The sequence below is a fragment of the Populus alba genome, chromosome 2 (assembly GCF_005239225.2).
Source record: "Populus alba chromosome 2, ASM523922v2, whole genome shotgun sequence".
Lineage (NCBI taxonomy): Eukaryota > Viridiplantae > Streptophyta > Magnoliopsida > Malpighiales > Salicaceae > Populus > Populus alba.
The window spans coordinates 8,493,201-8,508,820 of record NC_133285.1 but is presented as its reverse complement, the minus strand read 5'-3'; the positions used below and the strand labels follow the sequence as shown (position 1 = coordinate 8,508,820).

The following is a 15,620-nucleotide window of genomic DNA, read 5'->3' as shown; positions in this document are numbered from 1 at the left end:
GGCATAGCAATAACTACATGGCGCACATGCAAAAACTATTGACTTTCTAAAATCTTGCAAAGAGCAGCGATACAATGGCGGTGAAATGGCCTACAACTATATTAAAAGCACCGGTTTACAGCACTGGCACCGGCCACTTGTACACACGGCGGCTGAACTCAACTACAAATTTTTCCATTAAATTATACACTATCCTTGTGAAAAATCATAAATGGCTTGGCCGCCTTTTACCAGCATCTGTCCTCAACCTCTTTACAGGATTTGCCCAACCAACACTCCCCGCACCACCATTTGTTGGTTGAGGTTGATTCACCCACCCTTGCTGATGGGTATTCTGCTGGTTCAGTCTCGCATCTTTAGGGATTGAACTCAAAATGGGACTTGTGATATTACGGCCCATGCTAGGGGGGGAAACTGGACCACTTGATCCAGTTCTTGACCTCACAACTGACTTGTCCCGGTCTTTCCTCTTCTTCTTGCATATAACCAACTCCCCTGGATGCAGTGGGGAATCATCCTGCGGATATTGTTCTCGACTGCTGCCACTTCCACTCCCAAGCCTTGTTTCCTTCTGGGGCACATGGACCCTCCTTGTGTCGTCACCAGTAGGAATGGATCCTCGCTGCATTGGCTTATGGGTAGTGCCGCTGTCAGGTTCTACATCATTTATTGACTTGTGTCTCTTGATTAGACCAAGAGCAGCTTGTTTTGGAGATGGAGCTGAAATGGAAGTCGATGATGGGCCAGAGAAAGAGAAAGTATCCCTCGCCTCTCGGAAATCTGTGTCTGGAAAAGCAATCTTCAAGATATCAAAAAAGAGATCATGCACCTTCCTTGCTTCAGTTCTAACCTGCATGGTGTAAACATCCCTTGAGATTCTAAATGATTTTGAAGTTTGACCAAGAGAATTAGCTTTGACAATAGGCATGATTGGGAGTTAAGGCAACTAATTGAAGCAATAGATAGAAGAATATCGCATAATTCCATTACTCTGACAATTAGCCATTTGTTAAATGATATGCGAGAAAGAAATTGGGAATTTTTATTCATGGATGCGACGAAGAATTTTGGAATTTTCATTCACGGGAAAATTCTATGAGGTAGGCATAACCAAAGGATAAGCTTTTTGCAAGCACAGTAGCTTCCAACCTTTCTGTCTTTTCCTTTAATGGGATAATAGATAGAAAGTTGAACTGCCCCACATTCAGAGGTGATGCTTCCATAAATTTCCCAATTGCACCAATCCATTATGTAGATGTGAAAGAAAAAGAAAACCAACAAGAAATATATAATTGGACATGTTAAAATTACATATCCAAAATTTTATGATGGAAAAATTTTAAAGACCTTGAAGATAACAGAGCACTCCAGAGATTGGTGTGATACATGGCTGGACACAAATTTCAAGCTAAATGATTGACAAATGTGGTACCATAAAAAAATTTCAATGACCATGTTCATGCTTCGAAAGGGTATCCAAGATATTGTCAATAGCATTTTCCAGAAGAAAATGTTAAAAAGAAGAGAAGAATTATGTTTAAACGCAAGTTTGGATGAGAAGTCATACCTCATGCGAGAACCCATAAAATTGCATTGCACCTTTTAACATGAATTGCACGTCGAACACGAGCTCCATTACTCCACTATACTCCAATCTGTCAACACGCTGTTCAATCTTACGTAAATCCAAAAGATTAGTTCCAGCACCACTTATGTAACCAGGATTTTCAATCCTCTTCCACAAATCAGCTAGAAGAGGTACAATTTGTTGCCCTTCCTTGTCTATTCTCCTTTGAAACTTGCTAATAACATTTTTACACTGCACAATTGAAACTTCCAGTTAATATACAGAGATACAATGTAACTACAAAGACAAGTTAAAAAAAAAAGTCTACATTAAAGAGGAATACAAAAAATATAGTGCCAAGCAGATCTTGATTTTCTCCTGTCAAGCCCTCTTTTAGACAAGTATGATTTATCCAATTATATTATATTAACAAGACAAGATAAATTAAAATAGTAAATGACCAAGTACATACCCTTCTCTGGATGACATCAGACATCTTGCCCAATGTTGAAGCACCACTTGTACTTGGAACTTTACCATCCAAGCTCTCTCTAGAGTGTTCAGCAGCATCCTCTGCTGGAGCAGACTGCAAATTCAATCTGCTAGATTTTGGTGAAGCCCGCAACTTAGATGTTTTGGCTATTCTTCTTGAAGGTAGATTTCGTCTACTTCTTGAGGAATCACTCTGATCATGCTTAAATCCACTGGGCTCTACTAATGCTTTCATTTCAGTATCACTCTTCAACTGTGCTTGATATTTATTATCCACTTGGAATGGCAACAGAAAAGAATCTCCACGTTGCACATCATTGCTAGACTTCTCCTCTGGCCTTTCAACAGTGAGGCGAGGTCGAAGCCGAATACTACGTTTTCGTTTTATTTTAGGTTGTAGAACCTGTTCATCTTCACCTTCATCACGATCATGTATCCAACTTCCTGATTGCTGGTGATCCATGTGAGAATCTCCAGACACTGCAATTTCCCCCTCTTCTAATTCATCCGGCTGTAAAATATGAATGGAATAGTAAATGGATAGCAAAACCAACCAAGTCAGTAACAAAGCACACATGTAGAGATAAAAGAAACATACCAGCTTCTTGGAAAGTGAACCTGGTCTAGCTTCTAAAGCCGAAAGAGACCCGAATTTCTGAGGAGAAACAGGAGAGATCATTCGTGTCATTCTTTGGCTGTCAGAGGATGACCCTGAGGAGCCAGCTTCATCTAGTGCATGATCATTTCTAGTGCTTTCCACAGCTTGCTGATACTCGTAGCCCCCATCACATGCTGGACCATCATCTTCTGATTGGTCCTTATTAACAGGTGGTGCCCCAACAGCATCACTGGATTCATCATCTTCAAATTCTCTAATTTCTCCCTCTTCTTCATGTGCAGAATAACCATTTCTCTCATCAGAACTTGCCTCAGAATAGTCTCCAGTCTCTTCATCAATTTCCTTGTAATTAGGAGACTTTTTCCCTTTCGGCCGCCCCCTTTTTCTTTCAGTTTCCATTTCACCGGATGCCATACCCATACCATCAGCAAAAAGGATCGCTTTTGATGGTTTCTTCGATAAGACAGCAATAGTAGCATCCACTTCTTTTGTACTGGCTCGAAGCCACTTGGGTACCTGGTCATACCTTGTCATCTCCTCGATCCAATCAAATTCTTCATCCATTTGATCAAATAACTCAACCTCATCTTCACTCCTGGCTATCATGCGATTTACCTCTTGGAGTGATGGAACATCATGCAAAGTTTCTTGATATCGCTCTTCATCATGCAATAATGTCTCTAAAGTCATCCGCCTTTCCTCGTGTGTTGTTCTTTGGTCAAAACGCCCAGCATTGATAACCTCATCAGCCATGTCAATCTTGTATTGCTGGATATTGTTCCTTATAAGGCTCTCAATAGAACCCATATATCGATCCTTGCCAACAAGTTCATCTTCTAGATCAACTGTACCTCCGCTTCTTAATTCATCCTCCTTTTGACAGCTAGAAATTTTGTTAACAACTGCTTCCATATAAATGACTTTGACTTCTCTTGTCTGTCCAATCCGGTGGGCTCTAGCAACTGCCTGCTCCTCATTCTTAGGATTCGGATCAGGATCATATATGACAACTGTGTCAGCAGACTGCAGATTAAGACCCCTTCCAGCTGCACGAATACTAAGCAAGAAAATAAAGCAGTCTGAATTAGGGCTATTAAAGTCCACAATAGCTGATTCACGATCTTCAAGGCTAGTTGTTCCATCGATCCTTCTGTACACCAGTCGGCGCCATTGCAAGTATTCCTCTAATATATCAAGGAGTTTTGTCATGGTGCTAAAGAGTAGCACCCGATGACCTGTTCTTTGAAGTTTTATGAGAATCCTATCCAGAACCCAAAGTTTTCCACAAGATTTAACAAGGAAATCCTTGGATAAGTCGTTAAAATACGGGTAATTAAGCAAAGGATGATTGCAAGTTTTTCGGAGCTCCATACATCTGTTATTTAAAGTTCTATACACCTTAGCCTGGTATGCTGGATTTTTCTGAACCCTGCGCTTCTCATCCTCAGGGTCAACTCGGATAGTGCCAGTAGATTTGATCCAATCATAAATTGTACTCTGTATAGCAGACATTCTACATCTCAAGACAATGGAAACCTGCAGTGTAGCCCTATATTAGAATCAATCCACCGCTTGAAGACACAGCAGTATGTTAGAATCCACAACGTGAAAACATCATGATTGATGATGACAAATTAATGCCATACCTTGGGTGGAAGTGAACCTTCCACATCTTCCACACGACGTCTGAGCATAAAAGGCTCTAAAATTTGATGAAGTCGATGAATTATGATAACCTTCTTTTCAGTCTCAAGCCAGTCATCCTCTCCATCATGCACAGGAGCTTCCCTTTGAAAGGGCTTCGAGAACCAATCATGAAATGCTTTCCGATTATCAAAAACTTCTGGTAGAAGTAAATTCAGTAGCGACCATAGCTCCTTCAAGTCATTCTGCAGAGACAAAAATCAATCTATGTAAAGTCATTGCCAAAATACCTTGTCGAGGAAGTTAAAATTGAATTTCTGAGCCATTATTTTTCTTAATATCACAATCTAGCTTCATAAATATCAAAGCAAGACCATCTAATTTTCATTTGTAAACCACAGAGATTCCAATCTCTTGATCATTACCTTGAAACCTTTTCACAAATCTTATCCAAAATGTAAGAAGACATCCAACCAGGAATCAAAATATGTGCAAACAGAAACATATCAGCAGATGTAACAGGTTCTCTGATGGAAGGAATTTTTCCTTGCTTTCCTACAACAACGTGAAGTGGGAAGACAAGGACATGGATACACTAGTATATCACAAACATCCTGGTCAAACACAGCCAGGTTTTGCAAATCTTGCTAATTCTCCATTTTTAAAACTTGGCATCAGGAAATGGTGGGATGCTTGGATACTATAAGCCTGAAATGAATTTTTATTTACTCTGCTACATGTCAGATAAAGTTGGCAGTTTGATTAAAAAAATCTCTGAACATCAATTTTTTCCCTTGTGTACACTGTTGGAACATTTTTACCTTCTCTTAATTAGTTTAAACAGAATTGTCATTTAGAAAGGCCATGCTTGCATGTAGTAGTTCATGATTTATAAACATGTTTTATGCAGCTAGAATGATTATTTGGTTAACGTAAGGTTCAGTAGAACAACAGCCTTTTTGTGAACAACAGTGAATGCACAGCAGCACACCGACATTAACAAGGAAGATATCAAGGCTGGATTCAGGATAAAAACACAAAACGAAAGGTGGAGAGAATAGAAAATTACAATCTTATTGTGCTTGGAAGGAATTAAAATGTAAAAAAGAAAAGGTGAATAAGGAACAAAGAACTGCAGCTAGATATGTAATTGTCCTGCAAAACAATGCTGATCTATAAATCAAACGTGAAAAAGGCTCATCTATGTAAATCAATCTAGTAAAAACTGAAAGGATTTATTTTCTTGCATTTTAGAGAAAGAAAATGAGCCCGAGGAAAAAATTTTGTCACTGTCTTCCATGGCTCACTTTTTCACTCTTTTCTGAACAGCAGTAATATCACCTATTCTTTCTCCAATTTTCTTCCTGCTTTCACTCTTTACTCCCATCTATCCTCTCCCAATCACTTTAAATAGCAGTCAGAACTCAGAAGCCCAGACTACAAGACTGTTTTGTGGTTATAAGTTTTCCCAGACACACAAATAAGCATTTGTGAAACACTATTGTGTAACTGTAAAATAGACAGCTTTAACAGACCTGTAATGGTGTCCCTGTGAGAAGTAAGCGCCTCTGGCAGCGATATCTATCAAGATCACGGGCTAAAACTGATTCCCTGTCCTTCATTCTCTGTGCCTCGTCAATTATGATGTACTTCCAATCAAGTTTAGAAAGTTTCGTGCGATCATACATGATAAACTCGTAAGTTGTCACGAGAACATTAAATTTCATGGCAGAAACCTCCTACAGAGTGCCAGCAAAAGAAAGCTCAACAATTCATCATAAATCTGAAGAACGAAAAACAAATTAAGTAATGGTGGTTTTCTTACTTGGGAAAATAATTTTGCACGCTGATCCTTTCCACCAACATAATAAATGCAGGACACAGATGGCAACCAGCTGTGCAGCTCGCTCTGCAGCATGAACTTGGTCAGACATCAAAAGGCACTAGAAAAACCATACCATTAAATGTAGAACCAACAGTAACTAACCTTCCAATTCACCAAAACAGCATTAGGAACAATTATAAGATGTGGTCCATAGTTTCCTTTGAATTCCATTAGATAAGCAATCAGTGCCATCACCTGCATAGGAGCAAAATTATCAAAGAATAGCAAGTCCACATTAAGAAAAAATGTTCATTATGTCATCTATAAATTTTTCTAGTTGACTACCAAGCTGCCAAAAGAACTGAAGGAAATGTGCCAATACGTTCACTTTTCTTAAGCAAAAGACCAATAAGTTCATTATACAACTACCACCTCATATATAAGAATTACTCCCACATTCAAATGCAAGTTTGCTAAAAAGAAAAAATGGGTACATGCATCATTCTTCTATTCTTGACATGTATAACATTAGCTTTTAGGGTTTCACAGTTAATTTTCTCAACACTTCTATAATTTAGGTTAAAACCTGCAATTTTATCTAGTTACTCCTTTTCTTATATTAAAAACAGGCTTTTAGAGTTAGATTGTTATGGCAATAAGTTCCTTTGTACATAATCAGTTAAAGCTCCAGGGTTGTTAAATACTTCTCGCTATTTAAAAGTGAACTTTTTCATAGGATACATACCTTGATATTATTTAATTTCTATGTTTTTAATCATTGACACAACAGATTCATCTTTTAATTTATTAGATTTTTATCCTCGTAAAAAAAGTTTCTAGGATTTTCAATTGGTACTGAAAAGTTTCATAGGGTGCTTTAAGAGTATATAAAGAAATAAAATCCTTTGAAATAAATCTATAGTTGGACTTATTGATCAACAAAAAATACAATAGACCTTATTGGTCTGTTGCTTGTGAGAAGTGAACTTATTAATAGTTTTTCCAAGAACAAAGGATCCATATATGTTTTCAAATTTTTCATTTTTCACAAAGGATGTGGTTAAAGGCTTGAGCTTCCATAAAAAAGAAGCTTGAGCAAGAAACTTACCTGCACAGTCTTTCCAAGCCCCATCTCATCTGCCAAGATTCCATTTAATTTGTTGTTATACAAAGAAAGCATCCACTGCAATCCAACCTGGTGGGGGGAGGACCAAACAAACACACAGAGATCAGTAGCTTAAGAAACTTACAACATAATAAGGCTTGAAAAATAGCAAAAAAAAAAGAAATAAGATAAAAAGGTACAGTAAACTTTAGTGACCTACAAGCTGATAGTCTCGTAACGTTCCTGTTCGTAACATAGATGGTTGCCTTATGACCCTTTCATTCACTGCATGGGCGAGATTGTAATATCTGCTGACAACAGGGAATGACAATTTTAAACTATTACAATCAAACACCAATTTTGTGCAGGAAGAAAATATGGAAGTCAAATTATATGCATGTGAAGATTGGTTGTTAGATAAATTTTGAATAATATTGTATTGCATAAAAGCCTCATCTCTTGGAGCCAACTACCCCATCAGTACTTAATAAATCGCTTGACCAGTTCACTCATCTCTTCAATGTAGGAAAAATGACAAAATAACTCAAACAAATAACTTACTTGTTAACAGATGAACTGTCCCTGGGTGCATTCATTTCCATAAACCGGTTTCTTATCATTACTTCCTCGCTAGTACAAGCTGCAGCTGCTCGTACTTCTTCTTCTGATAGGCCCTTTAATTAACAATAAAACTAAATGAAAAGGCAGTTTGGAACAATACATCACATGAAGAATATGAAAAGGAAATTCACGCATCAGAAATCATGAAAGAAAAAGGGGGATTTTTTGTTTGAAGATAAATAGGCATGTAGCTTAATGGTGCAAGAAAAATGTGAACATCAAATTGGTGGGTTGCAGAGGGAGAGAGGGAGAGAAGAATAAATCATGCCTGCAGTCGAGCAGCTGCAGCGGCGGCATTAGCTGCCTCCTCCACTTCCTGCTGATTCTTAGTAGCTGTTATTTTACCACCCAGCTTATGAAGATATTCTTCTGTCTGGGTCAAGAATGATGAGAGAACAGCATATCTCTCAGAAGCATCTCCTGAAATGCTAGTTTGTTGCTCCAACAACATTTCTCTGTACCTTTCAACATCATTGTTCTTTAATGCCTCCATCCTTTTATTTCGGTCATCATCCTTTCTCTTTGAAAATTCCCTCAACATTCTCTCATGGTATTTGGCAACTCCTCTGTTCCGGGTAGTGCGTGAATCACGGATGGCCCAATGAGACTCTAGAAGTTTCTTGCGCCACTGCATGATGGATTTCAATTGCTTCTCTCTTATGGCTTTCTGAGAGGCCTGTACCTGTCTCGTCAGCTCCATCCTTTGACGCTCACATAGCCGAACAAACTTCCTGTATAGCCTGTCAGGCATTGCCATGATTTCCTGTTGCTGCTGATCAACTTCATCCCTTAATCGTGCCTGTAGATCTAGAAGCTTTAACTTTTTCTCTTCAATCTGTAACCGCAACACAAGATCTGGCCTAATCCTTTTCCTCTCTAAATTTACTGCTAGGAGACCATTGATTTTCTTCAAATTCTCTAACCTTTTCCTGGTAAGCATTTCCACGCCTTCCTCAAAAAGAAGATCTTTGACATCATAAGCCAATGTTAGGTTATTATTCGTGTTAACTATCCCAGTTGACCCAACAGAGTCATGTTTCCTAGTAAAAAAAGGAAAATCAAATAATGGTCCATGATACTTTCGGGTGGAGCCAGAATCTTTTGTCTGGGGCACAGTGCTCACTTGTGCAGGTTTCTTAGCTTGCGTAGCATCAGATGCAGGAAACTGTGGTGCAACACCCTTTCCCCTATCTGATGCAAGATCACTTATAACAGGAGCTTTCTGAAGTCCATGCTCACTCTCCTGGTCTGACTTGATAGAAAATGTAGCAGTTTGCTGCTCTTCCTTCCCAGAAGCCACCAAGGGCATGGGTTCCTTCATCACAGCCGGTGCCTTTTGCATATTAATGGTTGAGACAGCTGCTTTCTCATCACCAGTAAAAACTTCCTCTTTAGAAACATTCTGTCCATTCACAGATGGCATTGCTTGTAAATCCTTATCATTGGACTCCGGATGACTTGCTTGTTCTTCAGGAATCTTTCCACCTGGCCTGTCCTGATTACTTCCTCCTGCAGGAAGAAGTTGCTGCTGCAGTTGCAGCTCAAGGGGTGGTGGGGCTATAGCTCGAAGAAGCTCTTGTGGAAGAGTACCTTCTCCTTTCTGTCAAGCAATTAAAAAAAAAGTATGATCTGCTGAGTGCTTATTGAGTCAATTGAAGTTTTCACGTCTACATTAAAAAAAAATGTAAAGTCGCGAGTAAAAAGAGATTTCCAGACCTTCAATCGCCTAAATGCTAGAATTTGTGCTTTCAGAACATGTGACTGCTGTTTAGTGAACCCGGTGCGCTGTTGTGCCATCTGAACAGCTGGCCCACCTTGTGAAGAGAAGCGGTTGCCCGAGCCTCCTTCAGTAGAAGGACCAGCAGATTGTGGAGAAGATCGATTCAGCTGCCTGAATTGACGTGCCTGTGAAGTTTCTGGGCTGTTTAATGCATTTTTTGAAGGCAAAATCTGATCCACACCTTGGCCTGTGTTTACAGGCATTCCATTGCCATGCACAGCTGTCTGTCGAGGAGGTGCTTGGTTCTCTCTGCTGTGAAAACCCTGCTGCTGCATTGCGAGGTTGCTAGGGTTATTCACCATGCCTCCACTGGAAGTTGTGCCAAAGGGACCAGATGGAACAGTTTGCCTGGCTTTCACAGTGCCAGACTGCCCAGAGACATCACTGGATGAATTAGCACGAGGAGAACTTTCACTTGCAATGGATGGAGAGGCAACCTGTGGCTTTGACACAAGGAGATGTGATGATTGCGCACCAGGATTACTTTCATTTGCCTTTAGTTGTGCAGCCATCCTTGCCTGCATGAATGGAATAAGCTGAGCCATCAAGTTGACATTTGCAGGTTGTGACAGATCAATGTTGCGCTCAAGTGCCCATGCTTGAATTGCTTGTAACTGTGCAGTCATTGCGAGATGGTTGTTTGCCATGTTTTGGATGGTTTGTGGGGCCTGCATGGGCCTCGTAACATTTGCAGGCATTAGCTGTCCAGTGGCAGTAGGCTGGAGTGGAGACTTTTGCTCATTCCTTTGATCAGAGGCTAGGTGCTGACCTTGCTCTACCTGCTTTTCACCACGAGAAAAATGGTCAGATGAGTTCTTAGAAGAGGATGCCTGAGCCTGATTAGCCGCCTGCATGGACATGAGTTCCTGCATTTTCAAATTTCCCATCCGAATGTCCTGATCCTTGCCAGCAGTAGGGCCTAGCATTCCTATTTTAGCTTGTTGCTGAGACTGCATTGCCAAAGCCGACTTTTGTTGGGCGGCCTGGAAAGCATATTGAAGATACGCCTGTTGCATTGGGTTCAAAGCCTGTTGCTCAACACCTTGATTCCTATTCTGTCCATCCTGAGAGGAACCTTGTTGTCGAGCCAAATCAAAAAATTGCCTGGATTGTTGAGGCGTTTGCATTGAGCCTGGAGATGAAGCAAAATTGTTCCCTACCGTAACTCCTTGAAGAGCCCCAGCTTGATAAGCTAGAAGGGCTTCATTTCCTTCAGATTTTCTTAGTAATTGTTGCTGTAATGCCTGCACGGACAGTTAGAGATATAAAACAAATGTACCAAAAGTTCACCTGAAAAAGAAGATTCAAAATCCCCTTGCACATGAGGAAATCTTAGAACTAAAGACAACAATCATTCAACTCACTAAGTACACAAAATCGGATTCAGAAACAATCACAAAGATGGTCAACTAAACATTAGAATCACCATTGCACCTTCACATTGCCAAGAATCTAAAGGAGAAAGCACTGTAACTGCATGCATGATGGATCTACAGGTCCATTTTTTATGTCAAATGCACCATATACTTTCAGTAACAAAACAAAATGAAAAAAAAAAAATTAGTTCCTCCATCCATAATTGCAGATCAAAAATGAAAGCCAACAAAACACAACAGGCAACTGCAACCATAAAATTAGATGGATTCCACCATGAACATCAACTACAATACTTCTGGTGAATAACTTCATGATCCTAAACAAAAAAAGGGTCTTCTTTATTTTTGTTAAAGTTTGAAAAAGAAAAATAAAATCACAATATCCACATAAACTAACAGGGAAAACAAGAGACATGATCAACTATAAATTACACATCACCCAGACAAGGAATGCCAAATGGTAATACAAAATTCCCAGTAGCCTACCCCGCACTTAGTTGTCATTAGTCTTCAGTCTTGAAACAAAACCTCAAGCAAACATGGATGCTTCATTACACCTAAAAATAGTTTAAATGACCTAATCTTCTCCTAAATTAAATGCATGCCTAGTTTGCCTCATCCAAACTCATGATTAATCAAAAATTCAAATTAATCAATCACATTAATTACAACTAGAATTCACTAATCACATATCAATTAATCAAGTTTGATAAATTGGAAAAAAAAACCCCTTACCTGCCTAGGCTGCTGCTGCTGCTGCTGTACTGAATCGAACCCCAACTGAAGGTTCCATACAGCAGCAGACGAAGACGAAGAAGAAGGTGATGCTGCAGCGGATGAAGTGGACCCCGCACGCCCAGCCGGTCCCACCCGACTGGGCCCACCTCCTCCACCACCACCAGATTGCATGCAAATTTACTCTATAACCCCCTAATTAATCAATAATTATAAACAAAAAAAAATTCACGCCCGGACAAAAAAGAAATCGAAAGATAAAATGTTGTTAAAAAATCCCTCCAAGAATTTGAATAAAGGTCCGATTTTACCTCCGATCGCAACGTTACAAGAAGAGGGAAAAGGGCAAAAAAAAAAACAAAAAAAACAAAGCTTGCTTCCTTGCTTGCTTTTAGTCTCTGTCCACTTTCTCTCTCTAGGTTTCGAATTTTCTCTCACTACAAAAAAGGCGAGAATATCGGTGAAACGAGGAAGAATGGATCCAGAGAGAGAGAGAGAGAGAGAGAGCGAGAGCAGATGATTGTTTTTCACTCTCACTGAAACTTGTTTTCTCTCTCGCGATTGGATTTCGAGAGAAAAATAAAAAGGAAAAGGAAAGTCTTAATTTTTTTTTCGGGTGTTAAGAGTCAAACAAACCCTAAGATTTATTGGTTTTATTTGGGGGTTTTTATTATTTTATTATTTATTTTTTGAACGGGAAGGAGTAAATTGGGGTTGGTACCCGGTAATGAGTGAAGTTTTTCTGCTTTTCTATTTTTTTTATTTCTTCAGTTAGAGTGGGGTCCACGTGACGACTACGGTTACAAGTAAGGTAGTGTAGAGGTTTAACCTTTGAGTTTGGCTATAATTACTATTTTGGTCCTTTAGTTCATGGAATGTGAGATCTCAAAATATCTGTCTAGTTCCTCGGCGTTCCTTCCGATCGAGTGTGAGGATTTTTTATATTAAAAAAAAGTTTGTGAGTTTTTCTATTTTCTATTAAACTAAATTTTAGTTTCTCAATAATAAAAGTATTGTCAGATAATTTTGATTAAAATTCACAAACATATAAAACAAAAAGTTAATATAAAACAAAAAATAATAATTAAAAAAAAAACATAATTGGACTATAATAATAAACAGAATCTTGTTAAAACCTAAAAAAAATATTCTTAACTTAAAAGAAATATTAAATTAATATTTTTTAAAAAAATAAATCTAATTTTTATCTTGCTTCACAATCTCAGACTTTCCTTACACGTTATTGAGTCGTGGAACCTGCTGGCAGGCTGGTAGGTTTCTCATGGAACCTTCTTGGGTCGGTTTTGTAGTGGCATTGCACTAGTTTTTATCCAATGAACTAAGCTTTGTTTTTTCACCTGCTTGGTCGGCAGGAAAAAAAAAATTAACTAAAGAATTAAAAATTAAATTATAAAAAAAAAACTCATTAAATCAATTAAAAATTTAAAAAAAAAATAATGATTTCGCTTGGATTCGATTTCGGAAAGCTAAATCCAAATGAACTGAATCCAACCGGACCGGTTCAAACCGAAAGTTAAAAAAAACCGGGGTATAATAAATATTAAACTTTCTTTTCTTCCCACCCTAATCAGACCTGGTCACCGCAGCCCCAACCATCAAGACTCTCTCTTCAACTTTTTTAGAGTCTGTTTGTTTACGTGGTTGCTTCTGCATTTGAAGCAACCACAACAAACATAACATTTGGTTAAGTTAAAAACGCAATTTAATTTTGATGGGGCCCATATAAATTCACGTTCTACACGCGAATTTCACGCAGCAGCTCCTGACTGCTTTTCAAAATTTAACATTTGCGTGCACAGTGCAATTCACTTGCACTGTGCACGCAAACAGTGCAATTCACTTGCACTGTGCACGCGAACAGTGCAAGTGAATTGCATTGTTCGCACTGTTCACGCGAACAGTAGTTGTTTGTTTTTTTTTTTTTTTGTATATATTTATATATATATATATAAAAAAAAAACTAGTTTAGAGTGAATTAAATTTACTCGCATTGTCATAAACAATATTTTTTTTCTCAAAAAAACCAGTGTAGAGTGAATTAAATTCACTTGCTATGTAATATCAAATCAATTTTATTCCTGATAATATTTTATCTAATTTTATATAAAGTATTATTTATTTTATGAAGTAATAGCAATAGTTAAATCTACAACATTTAAATTAAAAACCATCAATATTAATATATATATTTTAAAATTATTTTATAACTTTAATTTTAAAAACATTCTTAACCAAACACATTAAATTACTTTTTATTCGACCTCAATTTCAACCACAGTTTTAACCAAACACCTATTTTTTCAAACCAACCTTAATTAAAAATACTTTTTATAAAACAATTTTTTTCAAATCACAACAGCTATCGCAATGTCAAACACACTCTTAACTCTCCTAGTCTGCGTCTTTCATTCTCCTTGAAAAATTGGTCGCAGTACTCCTTCTCGATAAGGTAGGGGTGTTGTTTGGTTCCAGTAATCGAGCGCTGCTATTCATAGATCTGAGTTATATTCTATTGTTGATTTTGTTGCCTTCTTTCATAACCTTAGTAGCGAGTAGCGAGTATCTTGTGAGTGTATTTAGCATGCCATTTTTCTGTCAAATGTCGAGGAGGCCATCGAATCCAGTGGTTATTGATCTGCCCAAACCAGTGTCGTATTTACAATTTGCTTGGGATAACTGCTAATTGCTATAAGAGAGTAGCAAGGGCAGACCCACCCGAAGCAGGAGCAAACCAAGAGCGTATCTTCCATCTTGAGGTGGTGATTCGGTCCAGCAGCGGTGATGGTGAAAGCATCGGAGGCAATAATATGTTTTTTTCCGTGCTTGTCTCAAAGGTCAAAGATTGAGTCTGATGAAGGGAAAGATTATTGCGAGCGCAAGATTAGATCTGTGTTTTTTCTTCTTCTTTTTTTGGTTTTTCAACAATATAAATCAAACCGGACTGGATCAAAACTCATCGGTTTAAATCGATTTCGGTTTATTTTAAAAAAAATTGATTTAATTATTGTTTTTGGTTAAAAATGGAATTGAACCGAAAATATTTACTCCCATGCAAAGGCGCACTTATTTACTGGTGTGGTGGCGTGATTAACCCGACAAAATTTCATCTTTTATAGTTAATTAGCTTTTGAGTCACGTGATATGGATTAATCCTACCCTTTCTTCTCAAAACTCCAACCCAAATTGATAGGATCCTAGATTGCTGGCAAGTGTCATGCTGCCTGGTAAACTAAACTTTTTTTCAACCCAAAAAACAAAAGTTAAGTAAGCGGTTATATTTAAAAAAAATAATAATAATTAAATTAGATTTGATAATATAATAAAAAATAAAATGATAATAATAATAATAAATTAATTAAAAAAATAATTGTACTGTATAGAGTTGGGTTAATATATAAAACTTGTGATCTATCATATAAGATCAGAATAGTCCTATAAAAAGACGATACCAACAAAAATTAATTGTAAAAAATGACTTGAAAATAAATTCAAGTCATCTCGGTTAAATCCCTATAACTCGTGACTTGAGAGGTTAACAAAATCCTAATTAGTAAAATATCAAGAGATAAAACAAAAAAAAATAAAACAAAAAAAATAACAATAAAAAAATAAAAATTAGATATAATGTGAAATAAAATAAATAAAAACATCGAGGGGATGCAATCATGGGCCACTAAAATGAAGAGTTCATGAGCATTAGAGAGCTTGAGCTTATTTTTACCTGTGAAAATTTTTTAAATAGATGATGACATGTCATTTATTCTATTTTGAAAAAAATATAAATAGACCACATGTCAACCATTGAGGTGAACAATGTGTAATCTAAAAACTACGA

The 15,620-nt window shown here is 37.7% G+C and overlaps 1 protein-coding gene across 3 annotated transcripts; it reads right to left on the bottom strand.

Moving 5' to 3' along the window:
• Positions 1-27: 27 nt before the first annotated feature.
• On the bottom strand, positions 28-12,453 carry LOC118057779 (ATP-dependent helicase BRM). 3 transcript variants are annotated; one of them, XM_035070479.2, is made up of 15 exons: positions 12,076-12,453; positions 11,765-11,959; positions 9,590-10,897; positions 8,142-9,473; positions 7,814-7,926; positions 7,473-7,563; positions 7,256-7,342; positions 6,310-6,402; positions 6,148-6,231; positions 5,858-6,061; positions 4,325-4,567; positions 2,658-4,214; positions 2,040-2,570; positions 1,568-1,819; positions 28-850 (listed from the first exon to the last, which is right to left on the bottom strand). In XM_035070479.2, exons 2-15 carry the CDS (start codon positions 11,936-11,938, stop codon positions 206-208), a joined length of 6,714 nt encoding a protein of 2,237 aa, XP_034926370.1. In that variant the 5' UTR covers positions 11,939-11,959; positions 12,076-12,453; the 3' UTR covers positions 28-205. The 3 variants fall into 3 exon arrangements, with proteins under 3 accessions (XP_034926370.1, XP_034926371.1, XP_073263490.1); XM_035070480.2 differs by having other exon boundaries at positions 7,473-7,560; positions 11,765-12,453; XM_073407389.1 differs by lacking the exon at positions 11,765-11,959 and having other exon boundaries at positions 12,076-12,452.
• Between the last annotated feature and the right edge of the window lie 3,167 nt (positions 12,454-15,620).